This window comes from Myripristis murdjan, chromosome 4 (assembly GCF_902150065.1).
Source record: "Myripristis murdjan chromosome 4, fMyrMur1.1, whole genome shotgun sequence".
In the NCBI taxonomy this organism is placed as follows: Eukaryota; Metazoa; Chordata; class Actinopteri; order Holocentriformes; family Holocentridae; genus Myripristis; species Myripristis murdjan.
In genome coordinates, this window is record NC_043983.1 from 14,731,400 (window position 1) to 14,747,090 (window position 15,691).

Sequence of the window (15,691 nt, forward strand, 5' to 3'; positions counted from 1 at the left end):
TGTTTGTTTGTTTGTTTGTTTGTTTTACCTCTTCCCTCTGTGCACTCACAAATCATTCCTTTTAAAGCTATTTTCATGGTCTAGTGGGTTTCTGACTGAAACACCTCCTGTTTAGCTCTGTATTCTCGCTCCCAAATCTCTGCCAGCTCCGGACACCACCAGCACCACCTGGGCGCAGCTGCTCCTCCACCTTGTGCTCTGCAGTTTCTCCAGCACCTGCCGTCCATTAGTCGGCTAACAGGTCCACCATGTAGTCAACTGAGCTCCCTCCATGCTGGAACATGTGACCAGGTATGCCTCGAAACATATTTCCTCCCACGTGCCCCTGCGATATTTCTAGCTGCATCTCGGCCTCCCACTTGTCCTCAGCGTGGAGAGTTACTTGAGTTCACACAGTATAAGAAACACGTCATCTGGAGTGTATACCACTTTTAGTTTGAAAGACGCCTCTTGCTGCTCACGCCGCCTCTAACCAATCAAACGGTACTCCACATAATTAGGACCTCTCCATCCAGTACTATTTAATTACAGGGAGGTGTATTATTACACGGTAGTAATAACAGAGTGCAGCCGATAGTATTTTATAGGCACACTATCTGGGATAAATATCCTCACGGGGCCCTGCTGAGATGTAGAGAAGGCTACCTGTTGCATCTCAGAGGTTAGAGCCCTACCAGGGGGAATTGTATCCCATGAGCTTGGGGCTTATCCGTCTTTTATCTCGTCTCTTTAGTCTTCAAGCGATAAGAAAGCATTATGATAACATGGAGGAAATGGGTCGCAAAGCAACCAGGCTACTGTACCGACGCTGGCACTCCTACGCGCTCCGTCTCCCTCTGCCGTTCATTGGTCCATTCAGCATCTTCAGCACCACGGACACTGAACAGCGACACACAGCCGTGCAGCTATTATTAAGAGAGGATGCCGCGCACTGTACGCTACCCTATTAGGTCACTATGCCAGTATTTTCTGTGATGTTTAGGTCGTGCCGCTGTTGTTTCTGGGCACATTACAGAGGGATGTTGTCGGCGTTATTTGCAGCACCCTTCTGTGCCTCGTTTTGATCGCGAAGAAGCCGCCTGTGTCGTCTAACTCTGCAAGAGGAAGCTGTTTCCCCCCCCTCTCCCCTACACAAATGCACGGACTCCCAGGTTGGTGTGTTTCGCCGTGTTTATCTCCCGTCGAGCGGCATGAACATAAGGCACACATGCTGTGATACCGTCGCTCAGGTACAGGAAGCAGGTGCATCCCATGTTTAGTGCCGCATCAACAAGCACCACCACCCGACCACCGGGTCTCCCTCTCGGCGCCCCGGTGTCCGCCGGTCTCTTGCGGCTTGTGACATGACAGCTCGGGGCAGAAAGAAGAGGGTCAAAGGTTACGGACCAGCAACACACAGACACGTGGATTCAAACAGAGGCGCGGGCAGGAGCCATCAGCTGGACGGGCTGGATCCTCTAGCAACCCGGGCTTGGAAAGAGGAGAGTGGCACTCAGCGACGGACAGGCTCCACTGTTTGAGTTCAGAGGATACCCCATCCTGATTAAGAATTAATGTGATACCTTACTTATCATTGTAAGGCATTTCTTTTCTCGCCCGGACCCCTCCAGAGATGTCGGAGCGCCGGGTCAGCCATAGAACAGCGCCCCTGGAGCTGGTGGGGATTCACTGTCTTGCTCATTGAACACTTCAGCAGGGCGGATGCTTGCCAACACGGGGTCTTGGACCCTGATTATCCAGTCTCTTCAGCCACTAGACTGGAACCTAACTCTTACTGACTAGTTGAATTTTTCTCTGGTGACTGTGAGCGGCTGGGGCCTACCCCGTGGTAGCACACACCTTTGCCTTAGGTCCATCTGATGCACGGCCTCGCAGTGTTGATATTAGTCAAGTCCAAGTCAGTAGTGTTCTGCCCCCGGCCTGTTAGGCTCACCTGGCTACTCCTGACCATCACCTTCACCTGCACAGCCATGGGCTGCATTCAGAGCATAGCCTGTAAGTCACGCATCAAACGGGAAAACATTGTGGTGTATGACCTGTCCGCCACCATAGACCACTGCCCGACAATCATAGAGGAGAACTCGCCCATAGTACTTCGGTACAAGACGCCCTACTTCAAAGCTTCAGCGCGGGTTGTTATGCCGCCGGTTCCGCGTAACGAGACATGGGTGGTGGGCTGGATCCAGGCGTGCACACAGATGGAATTTTACAACACCTACGGAGACGCTGGCATGTGAGTTTACACCCCTACCGACCACCTCTGCCCCGGCGCACCCCCGTGACGCTGAACAGCAGTTTGTAGCCTGTGCGCTTGTATGGGTCTGTGCAGGTCGCATGCATGCATGTGCGATGTGCGCTCATGTTTGTGCATGACACAGTGTGTTGCATCGCAGAGCATTTGTGCACCCAGCAGGTTAACTATGCTGTCAGCCTCCTTCATTCAAACGCCCACCGACAGATTCTGTTCCTGTGACTTTGGCACCTAAATAGAAAGGCTGCTATTAGAGGAGCTAAACAACAGTTGCTGCTCCAACACTCAAATTATTCCCACGGAGGCATGCCCACCCTTCTCCACGCACACACACGCACGCACGCACGCACGCGCGCGCGCGCGCGCACACACACACACACACACACACAGTTTGTGGAGGCAAATGCATATGTCAGGGGGTGTTTAATCCTTGTCTGTTCAGGGTGGGGAGGGGCAGATGGGGTTGAGAGGTGTCAGAACAGCCACAAAAACACCCAGGACAGACGGGAGGGGGGCTCTAGAGGACACAAAACTGTCTGGCACACAAAGGGATGATGATAATCTACTGATAAACTGTTAAGATGATCTACCATAAACCATGGAATAAGCATTTCATTCATTTAATTAAGAAGCATATCATTCTTCAAATGTTTCTTCCCATCATCATCTTTTCCTTCTTTATCCTCCTAAAAGTCTATGTCACATTCCAACCACTTTAACCAAAGTAATGTTTCCCCTCATGATAAAGCTATCGTGATGAGATGGTAAACAGTCCTCTACTTATCTGTACTCTTCCAGGTCGAGCTGGGAGCTTCCGGAGCTACGAGAAGGCCTGGTTAGGGCCATCAGCGACTCCGATGGTGTGAGCTACCCCTGGTACGGTAACACAACTGAGACTGTCACCATAGTGGGCCCCACCTCCAAGCCATCGCGCTTCATCGTCAGTATGAACGACAATTTTTATCCCAGTGTCACCTGGGCTGTGCCAGTGAGCGAATCCAACACACCTTTACTGACTAGCATCAAGAGGGACCAGAGCTTCACCACCTGGCTGGTGGCGCTCAACACCACGTCCAGGGAAAAGATCCTGCTTCACACCATCAAGTGGAGGATGAGGGTGGATATCGCAGTGGATCCATCCATGCCTCTGGGCTCCAGAGCCAGACTGGTGGGCCGGGTTCACCAGGAACAGCCACGAGTGTTGACTCGCATGGAGCCCATCCCTCCTAACGCCATGGGGAGGCCCAACGCCAATGATGCCCAGGTCCTAATGTGGAGGCCTAGGAGAGGCCCTGCACTTGTCGTCATACCGCCCAAGTAGTGGGTTGACAGTACAGGACAGTGTAGGGTTGGCCATTTATAAGATTAAAAACATGGTGGCCCATATTGACAGTCAAACAAGCAGTAGATAGTTAAAAAGACAAACACAGACAAGCAGATGTATGAGGCTTGCATGAACTGTTGATGGCATGAAATTAGAGGTACAGTCTTTCATGTGACGCTGGGGTTAAATGTTGAGGGGACAACTGCCTTAATTCCCCACCGCTGCCTTTGACTATCCAGAAAGGACACTGGTCTCTGCTTCTGGTGCTGTCGAGCTATTGGGTGTGCAGGCCTTTGTTCCAGCCCAGTGCAACAACCGAGTCAAGTTTTGGTTTCTGTCTTTGAAAGACAACAAAAGTGCTGGGATGTAATGCAAACCTGTAGCTACTCAGGCCCAGAAGGAAATGATCAAGCCTAAACACAGACCCTCTTTAAAAAGGTTCTTCAGCCTTAATGATGATATAATATTGGCCTGCTCTGTACAGTAAAGTGCTGTGTGAGCGTGCACCTGCAGAAGACTAAAGGCATTAGTGTGTATGTGTGATACAGGTTCCAAGGAGGCTGGCGCTGCTGTGTGGTTATGCATTATGGACAAAGACAACTGTAATATTAACAGTAACGTTATTTGATTATATGCTTTCAGAGTTGACACGAGTGTGAGTGCGCAGGCATGTGTGTATGTGTGTTTTCAAGGCCCATCAGGACCTGTATTGGAGCCCCAGGGGAGGGTCCAGGCTTGCTGCTCTGTCACACCATACTGCCTCACACAGACACCAGGAGCCTCATTTGTGAAAACGATCCTGATCCCATTGTCTGGTCAATGTAAAGAATAATGATTGAAAAGAAATTAAGACCTTTAACATCCACACATCCTTGGTGTAAGTGGAAATATGTCTTTTTTTGTTGTTTGTTTTTGCTTTTAACATATCATATGAAATATAGATGTCACAGCTTGGATACGGTCTCATGCACACAGTTTGTGTATTGAAACCACTCATTAATGAAGCCTGACAGATTTTTTTTTTCAAATCATGAAAGACCAGTTGACCAGAGACACAGACCTTCCTCCTGCCTGTCCTTTGACAGCCAGTGATGCTTGAATTGATGACAGCATTCTAGGAGAAAACATGATTCCTCCCATCCCGTTGCCCCATCTAATCTCATTTGTAGGTGAGGAGGCAAGGTTACATTTTATGAGAGATAAAATGGGTCTGCCCGCAGCGGCTGCGAGAGGGAGATGAACAGAGCTGCGAATCTTTTCAAGTCAGTGCGTGCAGTCGAAGGACAAAGATTGTAGTGAAACTGCATTTACTCTAAAAGACCCACAAATGGGTACAGTATTTTGGCTTAGACAAAAATACTCACTTGTGCCATTATGATATTTACTTTAAAAGGGCCTTTTATAAAATTTTCTGACTTTTCAAATGAAAACTGGAGTGCAGCTTACACAGACTATAACCATCGTACAGCTGAGTTGAATCCAGGTAAAATAAAATGGAGTGTATCATTTTCCAGGAGGGTCTGCACACTGTATTTCTAAAAGATTCCCAGGATCAGAGCGGCCCAGAGGAGACTGAGGATGTAACCATGTTATCCTCCCATGCTGCTCATTACTTTGGTGCAAACCGTACAAGCCTTCACACACATGCACCTCATCTACAACCAAACCAGAGCCATGATCACTGGGAGGACTGTTTGCCTGTGTACAGCGAGCCCTGCTACACACCCTCACCATGGTGGCATGGATACAGGAGCAGTTTGTGAGGCAAAACACAGCTGACAGCCAGTGTTGACAGTCAAGGGAAACATCTAGTGCAGCACCTTGAATAGATTTATCCAGGGGGGGAAACTGCCAAAGACGGTGATCTTTGTAAGTCAGTGATTTGATACAGGAAACTTGAAAGTCAAGGCTTTTATATGATGAGGAAAAATGGGTAAACCCTTTTCTGACATGTTGCCCGTTTCACGATGGATGACGTGTTTGCGAAAGTACATTCATATTTGGCCACGAGGTCACACAGTCTACCTTGTACACACTGCCTGTGTGTGTGTCAGGGCCTCAAGTGTCTCTTACAGTAACAGATGTGCCTGAGGACTTGAGGGTAGAGCGCTACGCAGTCCTTGATGATAAACTTGACTCCTTAATTCTTGTTGTTCTTCTGATTAACTGGAGTTTGATGCAGTGATTGGTTTAAAATGACTGGGGGACTGGTGCAGTACATACTAATATTATATGTGAAAGGACTTGGAACATTGTAGTGTTAGAGTCCTTTCTCTAAGTCTGTCTGGCCTTTGCATGCAGTGTTTTTAACTCATTAAAACAAATGTCAAACATTAACTGTGTCTACTTATTGATTTTATTTAGTCTACAGTGTTATTGGTAGTGCCATCCCTGCTATAAAGTTCTGCAAGGCAATTTCTTTACCGTCAAAAGCTCCCGACTAACTGTGCTAGAGTTTATCTGCACCCACAGAAAGCTGGGGGAAAATCTGGAGATGGAAATAATGACAGCCAAACAAGAGCGGATTTTTAAAAATAATATTGTGCCACTACATATGTGCAGCATTGTAGCCCAAGTACGAAGTGTGAGTGTGTTGTCAATGTGTGAAAAAGATCAAGGAGCTAAACACTGATCCCAACACAATAAAACAGTGAGGCTGAAGGAAATATTTTCCTTTATAAGAGATCAGAATTGGTAAATACAACAGTAAAGTAATTAACTGTACCCGCTTTAACCAAAGAAAAAAAAAAACAAAAAACAAAAAACAAACAATCAAACAAACAAAAAAACATACTGATGCAGTGGTTGTAAAGGGATAAAAACCCACTCAGAACCGTACAGTCAGGGTTTGGAAAGTTACTTTCTACACAAAACCTTATAGATTTCGCATGGAATTAGTATCATGATAAACTCCCTCCTGACTCAGTAACTTACAGTAGCTGGGCTGCTGTCAGTCACATTTTGATTACTTTGCCCCCAAATCTACAGAATATAAATTAAACAACTTACTTAAATTCATTGACTATAATTTAAATGGTGCTATTATTTACACCCGTTGTGTCTAGTTTTATAAAATGATCTTTGCAACATATTCAAAACGACCTTTTCCCTTCAAAAATATCTAAACAAATAATCACCTTTATAAGTAGTCTATCTGTAAACTGTGTTACAGGTCTTAATAGTATTTTTCAAGTGCCAGATTTCTGTATTCCTGTAACATTGTACTTTATACAGTCAGATGACTGTAATACTGTTATTTACTCCCGAGACCATGCTAATACCAGTCTATACAATGCTACACCAGGGCCACATAGTGAAATGTCACTGTTACTGTCTTAAATCCAGCGACTCTTGCGTCAACAAGCCAACAGTTTGCACAGCAGCCACACTATTTATCAACGTGCCCTTCTGGCAACTCCTGCCTGTCTGTCCTCATGTTTTATTTGTTTACTGTAGAGTTAAGATTGATGTGGCAGTAATGGTGACTGGCAGTCAAACAGATTCTTCGCCTATACAATCAGTCCTGCTGAGAAAATCTCCCACAACTGTGGAGGTTTTCTGTACAGTGGTAACAATGTAGAAAAAAAAAATCCTTCCTTCCTTACTCAGCCACAGTTTCCAGTTCATCTTGGCTACCCTTCCCAGCTGAGGCACTTGTGGTGTTGAGATCCATCACAGCGCTGTGCGTGCTGCTGTTCTTCAGGCCTTTCTGCAGTTTTTTTCTCCGTCCACATCCTGCTTCTCTCTTCTCCCAGTCCTCTGCTCTCCGCCCTGAAGCCTCTCCTGCTGTTTGTGATCATAATACAACGCTATGACAAAGTCCTTTCCCCCTCTTTCTCCTGCTCGTCTCCTCCGACCCTCGATTCTCCTCTCCTGTCTGTCCTCCTCTTCCTTCTTGACCCTCTCACAGGACGTCCTGTGTGCCTCCGTAGGGGCAGAGAGTGGTCCTAAGCCCTGCTGGGGTTGGGGGAGGGCTTGCCTTCATAGCCATAAAGGAAAGTGGCTGCAATGACCAGGATGGCCCCCAGGAAGAACACACTGCAGATGACAAGAAACAGCACTGTCAGAGAGGAAAGTGGTGAGAGAGACAGAAATGCACGGACACTGAGAGATTTAGGGACTGAGGTAGTGTGTTTGGGTGTGCTTTCACCCAGAACACACACAAAAAACACTGTATATTCCCACTTTCCCCTGGTGCAGTCTGCCTATCCAGACAGTTTGTGTGATTCGGTGAAGTTTCCAGTCTGCTACCATCACCACTGTCTGCCTTTACCTCATTACAATGGATCATAGGAATTTGTGCTGGAGCTCGTGTAAAAATGTACGTGTGAAAACCAGCAACAACATCACAGCAGTATGAGCTCACTCAGAGAGACCCAGTTTGCTGGTGTTCTTTAGCAGAAAATAGTTCCCACTGAAACTGGGGATGACGTCAGGTATCTGTGTCATTGTTTCTGGAAAGAGATGATGTTGTTGAGTTTTTCATATGCACGTTTTTGATGGTTTGAGCTCCACAAAGGAATACCAGTCTGACTCCATGGCACCGGGGTGGTAGGAGACTGGAAACCTCATCAAATCACACAGAAACAACCTGGATGGACAGACTGCACTTGGCAGAAAAAACATCTATATTTTTTGTGTTTTGAGTGAACTGTCATAAAACACAAAAGTTTGGACATCCTGAAGCAATTTGTACATCCTGTAAATAGAGGTGAATAAGTGACTGCAGGTGTCTTTTTGTGAGTCTGTGTGTGTGTGTGTGTGTGAGTGTCTACCCGGTGGGGTCAAAGTCCTGGAGCCAGAAGTAGGATATAAGAGTTGACAGGATGATGGAGAGTGATGTGGCAAAGCCCTTGAGAATGTTGTCTGCATACTTGATGACCGCCGCTATGACCAGACCACCCAGCGCCTGGAGAAACAACAAACACACAGACACAGATGGACAAAGGCACGACCCAAAAGGCCCTACAGGGAATCTAATCCACAGAATAACTCGTTTATTACCCCAGAGGTTTGACAAGATGCATATTTGTTCCAATCCGAACAGAGACTGTCAGGAGAGTGAGAGGTACCTGCAGAGCCACGACAGTCCAGGTGATTGTGTTGTATCCCTGGAACATGCCGGACTGCTTCACCCTCTCTCCATCGTACGCCAGCATCCCGATGAGGCCAAACACAAAGCCAAACAGCCCTGGACACACACACACACACACACACACACAGATCAAAGTACAGAAAAGATCTCACTCTAAGATCTGAAACAAAGATTTCACTCTCAAGTCTGATCAAAAGATCTGACTTGAACCAACTGTAAGGTGCATCTCCAGTGTCTTGCATTCATATCCCATATAATATTACAGATGTGGAGTGTTTTTTTTATTTATTTATTTTTTTATTGGTTGACCATTTTTGGACAGCGAGTACATCATACCTTCTGTAAAAAAACAGAAATTCAAAAGGTTGAACTCGAGAAGCAAAATCTCTGTTAAGCGCTAAACATCTCACCACTGCTTTTTACCTCAGCTGCTCTGCTATTTTTCACCACTTTTTTTCTTCCAGTTGTGATTTACTTAACTGTGTTCTTTTTTTTTTTTTTTTTCTTATAGCGCTTTGAGAATTGCTTTAACAAAAAAAATATGCTTTAAATAAACTGCATTATTGTTGTTGTTGTTGCTGCTACAGATCCAGGCACTGGCTCAAACATTTGCAGGGGTACAAAAAACAAAAAAAACAAAAAACAAAACAGAAAACAAAAAGTTCCTAGCTCACACCAGGAAATGAATCGCAAGAGAATTAACACACGCCTCACACGTTCTGAGGTAAAAATAAACTAGACAGGAACATTCATCTTAGCTGAAGCCGATCTGAGGTAAAAAGCCCAGCTGGCTCTGTGTGCATAGAGAGGGGAGTGTACTGTCTGCAAGAGTTTGCTGCAACAACAGAGGAGCGGTGCCTTCTCTGCCTTATCGGTGTTGAACAACTACAACAACTACAGTAATATTTGACAACATAATTCCTCTTGTTGACGGCAGGACCTGTCATCAAAAGGCTTTGGAGTATTTTGTATTTCCCGTTATTATTGTTGTTGTCACTGTTCGGTGTACTGATTTACATTTTCTAGATGGTACAGATTAGCAGAAGAGTCTGATTCAACTGATCGACTGATAGAGACCTAGCTGGATGTTGCGGACCCAGACGCTCTGTTTGCTTTCCTTGAGGATCTTCTCAAAGTAAACGCCGGCGAAGCCACTGGAGCAGCAGGCCACCAGCACCGCCATCACACCAACAAACTGGGAGCCTGCGGACAGGGTCTCTTTCTCTGGAGCTCCAGGTGACTCAGAGGGCCACTGGAGAGAAACACAAAAGTACAGAGAACATAGATAATAATTAACTTTTTTTTTAATATCGTGCTACAAAGTGCTGGAAAGTTGTGGACTTGAGAGAAACATTAAAAAGAACTGATTAACAAAAATCACCCACTGGGAACGGTACAAGATTAAAGAGTGGGCAAAAAAAAAAGAATGGAAAAGCAAGACTATAAAAGTGTGTTTGAAAAGGTAATTTAAAAAAAAAAAAAAATACTGAATAAGCTGGTCTAAGTTCCTCATGCAGGGTGTTCCAAAGTCTTGGGATCAGAATGGTAAAAAGCACAGTCACCTTTGGAATTGAGGTTAAACTCAGATTTGGCTTTAAACACGATTAATAATCTTAAACCACTTCTGTTTTGTGCAACCTTTGGATCGTTACATTTTTATCAAAGCAGCATTCAACTCCTACTCCCCCTTCCTCTCGCACAAACATGACCACAAACATAAACACTGACAAACACACAGGATGTGCTGTAAATCAGGCACAGCGACCGTGAAGCCTTAAATAAACAATATAAAGACATGCAAATCAGGATGAAACATAAATATTCAAAGGCACTTTTGGCATCTAGTCACATATCTGGTTCCGGCTGCCAGGGGGATCAAAGCACACCCGTGACATTTAGATATCATGTGCTTTAGTGTGTATTTTCATGCCATGAACACAGGGGTGATGCAATTTCAGCATATTCAAGCTTTTGTTGAATTAGCTATAATTGTCGGCAAACAAACCTGAATTTCCTGTTGAGCAGGGAAATGACGAAAAACTGAAAAAAACTATTAAGTGTCTAAGTTGGCAACAGCAATACACATTGTTGCATTGTGAGGAAAGAGGACAAACTGCACCAGAGTGAAACTTAAGAGCCATTCAGATACAATGAAGTTCACAGAATGTGCTCACCAGTGGCTGGGTAACAAAGGGAACAACTGCAATGTTGCCACTTCTACCTCCTTCATTTACTCCTGTTTTGAAGTGTAATATGAACAGCCTGCTGCAGTACAAGTTCCCCCTGTTTGACAGGCCGGCTGCTGCTCTTTGTTAGTGTGGCACGTTGCTTTCCTTCTATGACTGTGCTGAGAAGGGTGGCTCTCCTATGTGACTCTATTAGAAGTCTTGTGTTTTATCTTCTGGAAATAAAAACTGAGGTGACAGCGTCAGAACATTTGTATGTGAGATATCCTATCCTGAGTTTAAAGGTGTCAGCACACACACACACAAGCTGCCTGCACTCTCTCACCTTTCAGCAGCAGCTCTTGTCTGCTGAAACTGCTCCTCTCCTCTGCACATCATTGATTATACTTAGACTCTCCAAGTCTGTGCCTCTTAACTGCAGCACATTATTATGTTAAATATCTCATTTCTCCACAACAACAGGCCGGGGTGATAATTGCATGGCTGCTGTGGCTGTTTGTCAACATCATGTCTGATGGGATATCGACATGTTGTTAGGTCCACCAGCTAACTTTTCTTTGCAGCGTGCTGGCTGACTGTGTGTATTAGGGTCTGAGAGCAGAATGGCTCCACAACAAATAGAAGCAATCGCTCTTTGCAACATCGCTCTCAAATCATTCAGTTAAAAAAATACCTTCACATCTTCAAATCAAATCTTTCCAAAAATGAAAAATCGTTCCTACCTTGAATCCCCAAACGGTGTGAATTCAAGTGAATCACACTGCTGGTAAACATATAAATATCTATCATATATCATGGAATCATATATCATATGATAGCATAGATTTGGTAGCAGAGGTAAGTTGCTTCCATCTGTTGGTATTTCACTTGTTTGCTGATATAATTCAGTTTCTGAAATGCAGAGCTGTCTGTTTCAAGCAGACAACTACATTTTGGTTAACAGTGATAGGAAATAACTGACAATCAATACTTAAGAGTCAAATGGGAGCAATACTTGTAGGGGTAAAAAAAAAAGCACATTTTGGTGGACACTGATGGGAATAAGCTTTCAATTGACACTTGAGTGTAAACTAGGTTTAACATGAGGAGTAAAATTGAAATGAGCTCTTCTTGTCAAACTGTCAAATAACACTGTGGCTGTTGTTGAACTCACACACAACAACTTCATCCATACAACTGAATATAGTGCAGTGTAAACATTCAGTTCCAACAGTACGTGAAGAATCTTGACATCCTGACTGGGAGCATATCCATTTACGCTAGGTGACTGGTGATTTGTCAGATTTATGACAGAATAACCTCATATCCTGTATCGTCACTGTTAGTGGGTTAATCCAATGCGTTGTTGACATCGGACCTTGACTTCTGTGTGAATGCTCACCTTGGATTATGGCATAAAGGACGGCAACTAACTGGGATTGTCTTTGTTTGTCAAGGAGGAGGAGGTGATAATATATCAGTTAGACATCGACCCACATATGAGCTGGCTGATATTATATGCAGGTAGTGGCTCATCACAGATAGATGTTGGATGATATGCAAAATAATACAAATAAAACACATATTGCAACAAAAAACACACTTTTGATAGGAACTATTTTGTGATACCGGTGTTATCACAAAATCCTTTCTCCAGCTGACTCCATTGTTTACACTACTGGTAGGGCAGCGTATCACCACTGAGCTGATGGTCGTAGATTGTGTTAAGTTGTTATAGTTGTTGAACTAGAAGACATCAAGCCACCAGCACATATTTCTGGCTCAACGATTTGATTAGTGTCTGATTTGATTTGGGGTCGAGCAGACAACATCACAACAGATATGCAAACTTCCTCGGTTCCAGTCAATTGACAAGACATGAAAACCAGCGTCACGATGTTTTCATTCGGTGGCAACCAACCGGCACAAAACAGAGGTAGCACAAAGGAGTGTAACGGCCCTCGGCAGTCCGGTTACATTTTTGGAGAGGTGCAGTAAGCCGCTGCAGGAGCCACACACACATATGGCGAAGCTGGGGCGGCATTTTGACACGGCGTTATGCCAACATCGAGAAGCATGAGTAAATCGCAAATAGATTCCTTTTATCATTACACCTCTATTTTACACAGTCATACTTTACATATGCATTTATTTTAATAAAATGTTTTATTTATGATTAGGTCTTCCCATGTGGACATTTTATATAAACTATTTATTCATGTAACTTATAGAAAATGATATGTATTGTTACCGGAATATGAAATCACAGTATATCAAGATATAAGATTTAGGTCATATCACACAGCCCTTCTTGCTATAGCTGTGTGTTTTTATTTATTTAAAAATATATAAATATTGGCCAATATATTGTTATTGGAAGCTTTTTTCTTTCTTTCTTTTTTTTTTTTTACTTCCAAATACTGTTGGGGTAACAAACACAATGTTCAACATTCAACATCCCTTCATTTCATCCTCTCATCTCTTCATTCAACATCAGCTTCATTTTTATTTCTGCGAGCACAAGGGCACATAAGAAAGACATGAAGGTGTACCAGACCTGTACTAGAGCCACTCCGGCCATGAGAATGAGCAGAGAGAGCCACTGGTAGACGCCCAGCCTGCGACCCAGCATGGACACCGAGAACAGAGCCGTGGTCAAAATCTTGAGCTGGTATGTTACCTGACAGAGACAGGAGGAGAGCATGAAGTGAGCACTGTAAACACAAACATGGGCTGTGCTGATTCCTAAATGCCCCACAAAGGCACACCAGCTCTGTGACTGCGGTATACCAATGGGACTGGGGGGGTCATGCAGACACCCTCCTGCCCTGTACCTGGTAGGTGGCAGCATCCAGGTTGGACAGCGCCACGTAGAGCAGGTTATTCTGCAGCGTGTAGATCCCCGAGGGAATTGCCAGCTTCAGCGTTTCTATGGGTTTGTGCACTATTTCCTGGCGAAGGACACTGTTCAGAGCCCGCACGCTGTAATCTGAGGACAGGGAGGAGGATGTTAGACTACAAGACAAAATGTATCATTAAATCAGAATCATGATTAAACCCATCAGCGTTGGCAGAACTTATTATCGTAAAGCCGTGCATTAGTTATAAAATTTATATGAGCTTTTAACGGACTAGGAGTCATTTTTCTGAGGTTAATGACCAGCTATTAAAGTGAGTTAGTGTCATGCAACATCCCAGTTTGACTCAAATATGGCCGGGCAACAATTCAATATCATTCACCGTCTCTAAATAGAAGCAGAACGTGATGAAGCGGGGATATCAAGTTGATACTCATCTAAATTAATAATGAAAACAGCTAAATCAAACTAGGGAATGCTTTTTTGCAAATTTGAGTTTTAATTAGGTTATATATTACCATGTAAGGCTGAGCAATATGGGCAAATTCACATAGATCTTCGACTAAACACCTTGATATCAATAATGTGATGACATGTTATGATGAAATTCTGCTTTCACATAATATTTACAGATAAGTAATATGGATATGATCACCAACCAGATGGAGGCACATCATCCAACAGCTAAAACAGTTCAGGAAATTGCAGGCCCTTAACTGTGACACATTTGAAACCAGGAAGAGCCAACTCCTCTGCCATTAAGATATCCAAAAAGCCAGTCAACAGCGCGATATTGATGTAATACAGAAAGCCAGGCCCACTCACTGTGCTCCTTGAAGACCAGCAGCACGCAGGTGAAGATCTTCAGGACCTCGGCCACCACCACGGCGGAGGAGGCCAGGTAGCGCGGCCCGTCGCCCTGCAGGGTGCGGGAGTAGCGCATGGTGAGCACCAGGGAGGTGGTCTGGAAGACCAGCACGCCCAGGGAGAGGTACTTCAGCCGGGAGGAAGCCATGAGCACCGGCCGGGAAGAGGAGCTGGTCACCACACTGTGAAGTGACGGCAACGGAACAAAAAGCAGGGGTTACACAATACACACAACCGTGAATGTGATTACAAAGCCGTGCAGGAAGTTAAATAAACCTGCAGGGAAACTTGCAGCAGAAAATAAGGTCACTGACAGAGACAAGTCTTACCTTTCTTTGACTGGTGCTTTAGAAAAACCCTCTAAAAGCAACTTCAGGGGCGTAGAGAGTTTACTTTGCAATCAAGAGGGTCCCTCTCTGGGCACAGTGCGTGTGGTTTCCTTCCAGCTCGCAGCAGCCAGGTACTGGAGGCGAAACCCAGCTGTCAAAACAGCGGCGGCTCAAGTTCTCGCGTCCATTGACCCGCACCGGCGCCACGTTCACTGTCCGCTAACCACCGCACGCTGACGGCTCATCTTCCCGCACAAAGTACCGCAGGGTGGACTGCCATTCCGGCTGAGGGACCTGTCAGGCGAACAGAGTAAATTACCGAGAAAGAGAGAAGGAGAAAACCTCGAATGACTTCCGTGTACAAACCTCTTCCTCGCTTACACCCTCTCTGACTTCCTCTTTGACTTAGCGCCACCCGCTGGCCTGGCACGGCACGACACCCTCAATAGGCTATTCCTGCAGCATGCCTGCAGGAATATTGCCGAACGGTCAATATTTACGATAGATAAAGACTGTTTACATATAGTTGCATTTGTTTTACACCATCTATTTTTATCTTGAATTTTTCCATATTATTTGGTCTGTTTTTATCTAATTGTGGTCATGCTTTTTCTCTTTTATGTTTTTGTAATCAACTCGATGTAATTGCTATTGGACGCCACCACTTAATGATCTCTTGAGTATAAATAAAGGTTGAAGGAAAATGAATGAATATCTCTGGGTGAAATTTCCTCAACATCTTAACCTCTAAACTTCCACCTACCTCTCTGTCTCAAGTTGTCTTTATTTGGCAACTCATCCA

General features: G+C 44.7%; 2 protein-coding genes across 2 annotated transcripts; one reads left to right on the top strand and one right to left on the bottom strand.

The window, feature by feature from the left end:
• The first annotated feature begins 1,955 nt into the window (after positions 1–1,955).
• Positions 1,956–4,373, top strand: fam78bb (family with sequence similarity 78 member Bb). The gene is made up of 2 exons (XM_030049823.1): positions 1,956–2,233; positions 3,050–4,373. The coding sequence occupies exons 1-2, from the start codon at positions 1,971–1,973 to the stop codon at positions 3,570–3,572; spliced, it is 786 nt and encodes a 261-aa protein (XP_029905683.1). The 5' UTR covers positions 1,956–1,970; the 3' UTR covers positions 3,573–4,373.
• A 1,859-nt stretch (positions 4,374–6,232) lies between these two features.
• slc35a3a (solute carrier family 35 member A3a) lies at positions 6,233–15,260 on the bottom strand. Its single transcript, XM_030050256.1, has 8 exons — positions 14,890–15,260; positions 14,519–14,742; positions 13,670–13,824; positions 13,393–13,515; positions 9,748–9,922; positions 8,648–8,766; positions 8,351–8,484; positions 6,233–7,613 (listed from the first exon to the last, which is right to left on the bottom strand). The coding sequence occupies exons 2-8, from the start codon at positions 14,706–14,708 to the stop codon at positions 7,523–7,525; spliced, it is 987 nt and encodes a 328-aa protein (XP_029906116.1). The 5' UTR covers positions 14,709–14,742; positions 14,890–15,260; the 3' UTR covers positions 6,233–7,522.
• Between the last annotated feature and the right edge of the window lie 431 nt (positions 15,261–15,691).

Coding starts and splice junctions, on each gene's coding strand:
- fam78bb (XM_030049823.1), top strand. CDS start 1,971: ATGGGCTGCATTCAGAGCATAGCCTGTAAGTCACGCATCAAACGGGAA. Junction 2,234..3,049: donor ACCTACGGAGACGCTGGCAT/GTGAGTTTACAC, acceptor GTACTCTTCCAG/GTCGAGCTGGGAGCTTCCGG.
- slc35a3a (XM_030050256.1), bottom strand. CDS start 14,708: ATGGCTTCCTCCCGGCTGAAGTACCTCTCCCTGGGCGTGCTGGTCTTC. Junction 8,767..9,747: donor GGTCCGCAACATCCAGCTAG/GTCTCTATCAGT, acceptor GTGTGTGTCCAG/GGCTGTTTGGCTTTGTGTTT. Junction 7,614..8,350: donor CAGGACTTTGACCCCACCGG/GTAGACACTCAC, acceptor TGTCATCTGCAG/TGTGTTCTTCCTGGGGGCCA.